This window comes from Chenopodium quinoa, unplaced genomic scaffold (genome assembly GCF_001683475.1).
Source record: "Chenopodium quinoa cultivar QQ74 unplaced genomic scaffold, ASM168347v1, whole genome shotgun sequence".
Taxonomy (NCBI): domain Eukaryota; kingdom Viridiplantae; phylum Streptophyta; class Magnoliopsida; order Caryophyllales; family Amaranthaceae; genus Chenopodium; species Chenopodium quinoa.
In genome coordinates, this window is record NW_018743252.1 from 9,413,756 (window position 1) to 9,417,230 (window position 3,475).

Sequence of the window (3,475 nt, forward strand, 5' to 3'; positions counted from 1 at the left end):
AATGGAAAAATCATACTATCCCACATTGAAGGGAGAGTAAATGATACTCCCATCATTTCCTATAAATACCCAAGTATGGGCATTGGGTATGATGCTTGAGTAAGAGTTGGAAAAGGCATCACAATTAGTGAAAACCTTTGAACTCAATATAATTACTCGGGTTTTATTAGTCGGGTCTTGCTAACCCCAAGACATTGGACCTAGTCAGTTTTGTTGGTGCGGGTGGACTTCGTTGGAGGTCTCCGTGTGAGCGGGACTTGAAGCTTTCAAGTAGGAGCTCATTTTAGAGCGAAGCACGCGTCAAAGGTAATTAGCTTATCTTAATCTTGTGATTAATTTAATTATGTTTATGGTTTTATTTATTGCGAGTGCGGTCTTGTTTTTGGGTTTGTTTCCGCGGTGAGTCGGACTCACCAAACCCCAACAATATGTAAAAATATGATTAAATGAAAACCGCCAATTACGGGTTCGTTTGGCATCGCTGTGGTTTTCTGTTTTTTGGTTTTTTGGTTTTTAAAAGTATATGATATATGTCACATAATGAATAAAAAATTATTTAAACTTATTAAAATGATGATAATTTTGAGAACTGACAACAGAAAAGTGGAAACACCTTTTTCTTGTTTCCTTTTTTGGTTTTTAGTTTAAAAAAACAGAAAACTAAAAATCAAAAATGATGCAAAACAAGCCCCACAATAATGGTTTTGAAATATATCGCTATGCAACTAATATATTTTATTTAAAAAATCGCTAATGAATTTAGCGGTATTATTTTTTAAAAAAAACTGCTATTTTAATTAGCAAGTTTGATGCTCGGATAATTTAAAAATAGAAACTTCCACCAATCCTATGTGGATGGTGCAATGGGAAACAATTTGTAAATCAACGCATATAAGGAATTAGTTTACGGTTTTAACATTAATTACGAAAAGTCGAAAACCACTCAATTAAGTCTTGTTTGACTCACGAGGTTTACAGTTGGGTTAAGATGATCCAGATAAGATAAGACCGACAAGTAAATAAGTTGTCATATGTTTTTATACATGCTAATAAATGACTATCCTAATTCGATATTCCGTAACCAATAAGTTCAGATATGTTAAGACAATTATGCTTAAGGGTATGTTCACATTTACTTAATTTCAGTTCAGTTTAGTTTGGTTCAATTCCAATTAGTTCAGTTCAGTTTAGTTTAGCTCCAATCAGTTTAGTTCAACTCCAATCAGTTTAGGTCAATTCAATTCAGCTCATTTCATTAAATGTGAACATACCCTATTGGTAGAAATAAGTTATTAAAACACTCCTTAAAACTGTGGGATTACATTGGTTTAAAAAAAAAAAAAAAAAAAAAAAAAAGGTTGTATATTACCATATATAGTATTGCTTTTGGAATTACATGGGCTTAAAATAAACGTGAAACCCCTTGTTCCAAAAGTTCTATAAATACTGCTCTAGTCTTTCTTAGTCTCGTCACATTCTCTCATACTCCAATACTCAATTCCTCTCTTTTTCTTCAATTTTCCCTACTTTTGAATTGCAATGGCTTTTTCCAGGAAGATAATCCTCAAGAGTGCCGATAATGAGCATTTCGAGGTCGACGAAAAAGCAGCAATGCTATCTCAAACCATCAAGAACCTGATCGAAGACATCGGCGAAAGCAACGATCCAATTCCGCTGCCAAATGTGAGCTCAGCAATTCTGTCAAAGATCATTGAGTACTGCAACAAACATGTCGAGGAAGAGAATAAGGCTGAATCCGAAAATGATGATCTCAAGCAATGGGATGCCGACTTCCTCAAAGTCGACCAGAAAATCCTCTTTGATCTCATTCTTGTGAGTTTTTTTTTTTTTTTTTTTTTTTTTTCCTTTGATCTATTTTCTTGATATTGGTTTATATGTTATTCACGTTAATTTTGTATATTTTTAGTTTATTTTTTCAATTTCTTTTTGCTTCTTTCGTTTGATTTATTTTAGGGCTAATTTCATGATTAATTATTTATTTTTAGGGTTTATTTTTATAGTTTATGTTTGGTGTCTTTTTAATTAAATCTGAAATTCATGTCCCCAGACTCGCCACATCCGATTAGGTGTTTCATGATGTATGATTTTTAATTTTTGATGATTACAATATTAGTTTAATTTTTTTGATAACGACATATATTATTTAGTCCAACTATTGCGCTTAGAGATGTATGAGTTGTTTGTTAATACTTATAGTCTTATACATTAGTGAAAATGTAACGTGTTCGTTGATACGATTATATATTATATACGAGTACATGATTAATTGATGATCGAGTATTTTTTTGAAGCCTTCAATTAAATTAGAGTTAATTCTAGAATGTATAATTGATGATCGAGTATAACTAAATTAATTTTATGTGGTAAATGTAAACTACTGCTAATTTTTTACGGAGTATTTACATTTTCATGATCGAGTGTGTGAATGCAGGCTGCTAATTACATGGATATTAAGAGTCTGCTAGATTTAAGTTGTCAGTGTGTGGCGAATATGATCAAGGGAAAGACACCCGAGCAGATAAGGAAGCACTTCAATATCAAGAATGATTTTACACCCGAGGAAGAGGAAGAAGTTCGCAGGGAGAACCAGTGGGCATTCGAGTAATCTGGAATAGCAATGGACTAAACTATTTAGGACAACGAACTTCATTTACCAGTCTCAAATTGTGTTTCTAAATAGTTTAATTACCCTGCTACATTTGTTTGCTTATTGTTGTAGCACAAACTATGTTTACTGCTTTATCAGTTTATCTAATTTAATTTCAAGCGTTAGAAGTTTATTAGCATATATCATTTTTTTTTTTTAATTTTTTTATTATCACATGTTCTTTGAATTTGGTCAGTGTTATTCGGATATGAAGTATATGTTTTTTTACATTATAACTTATGTTCTTATAACCTAAAAATATGTTATTTTGAATTTTGACATTTGAAATTTAATTTGAAAATAAAATCTTGAATTTTTTTAGTTAATAATATTTTAGAAAGAGAACTAAAATTATTATGGAAAGTTAAATTTTTGAAGAGAGAGAAACTATTTTTGGGGAAAGGATATCTTTGGTAAAGATTTTTTCCGTTAATGTGTGATTTTTCATAAAATTTTAATAAAGTTTTTTTATCACGTTCTTATTGTAATGTCTTTATGTTCTTTAATAATGCATGTTTATTGTTAAACACAAACATGTTCTTTTTCAAAAACCTACACGTTCTTTTTCGAACATCTAAATATTCTTTCTGTCTTTTTTTTTTATTTAACCGGGTGCACCATGTTCATGATGCACCTGAATGCACAGATCATGCATTATTCATATTTAATCGATTATACCATAGGTTTATAAGTTAAATCGCTATATATATATATATATATATATATATATATATATATATATATATATATATATATATATATATTCTGAATATAATTTATAATCAATCAAGTTACATCACACAATGT

General features: G+C 30.2%; 1 protein-coding gene across 1 annotated transcript; it reads left to right on the forward strand.

Annotated features, from left to right (window-relative positions):
• Nucleotides 1–1,236: 1,236 nt before the first annotated feature.
• LOC110734862 (SKP1-like protein 1B) lies at nucleotides 1,237–2,976 on the forward strand. The gene is made up of 2 exons (XM_021914997.1): nucleotides 1,237–1,833; nucleotides 2,453–2,976. Exons 1-2 carry the CDS (start codon nucleotides 1,540–1,542, stop codon nucleotides 2,624–2,626), a joined length of 468 nt encoding a protein of 155 aa, XP_021770689.1. The 5' UTR covers nucleotides 1,237–1,539; the 3' UTR covers nucleotides 2,627–2,976.
• The last annotated feature ends 499 nt before the right edge of the window (nucleotides 2,977–3,475 follow it).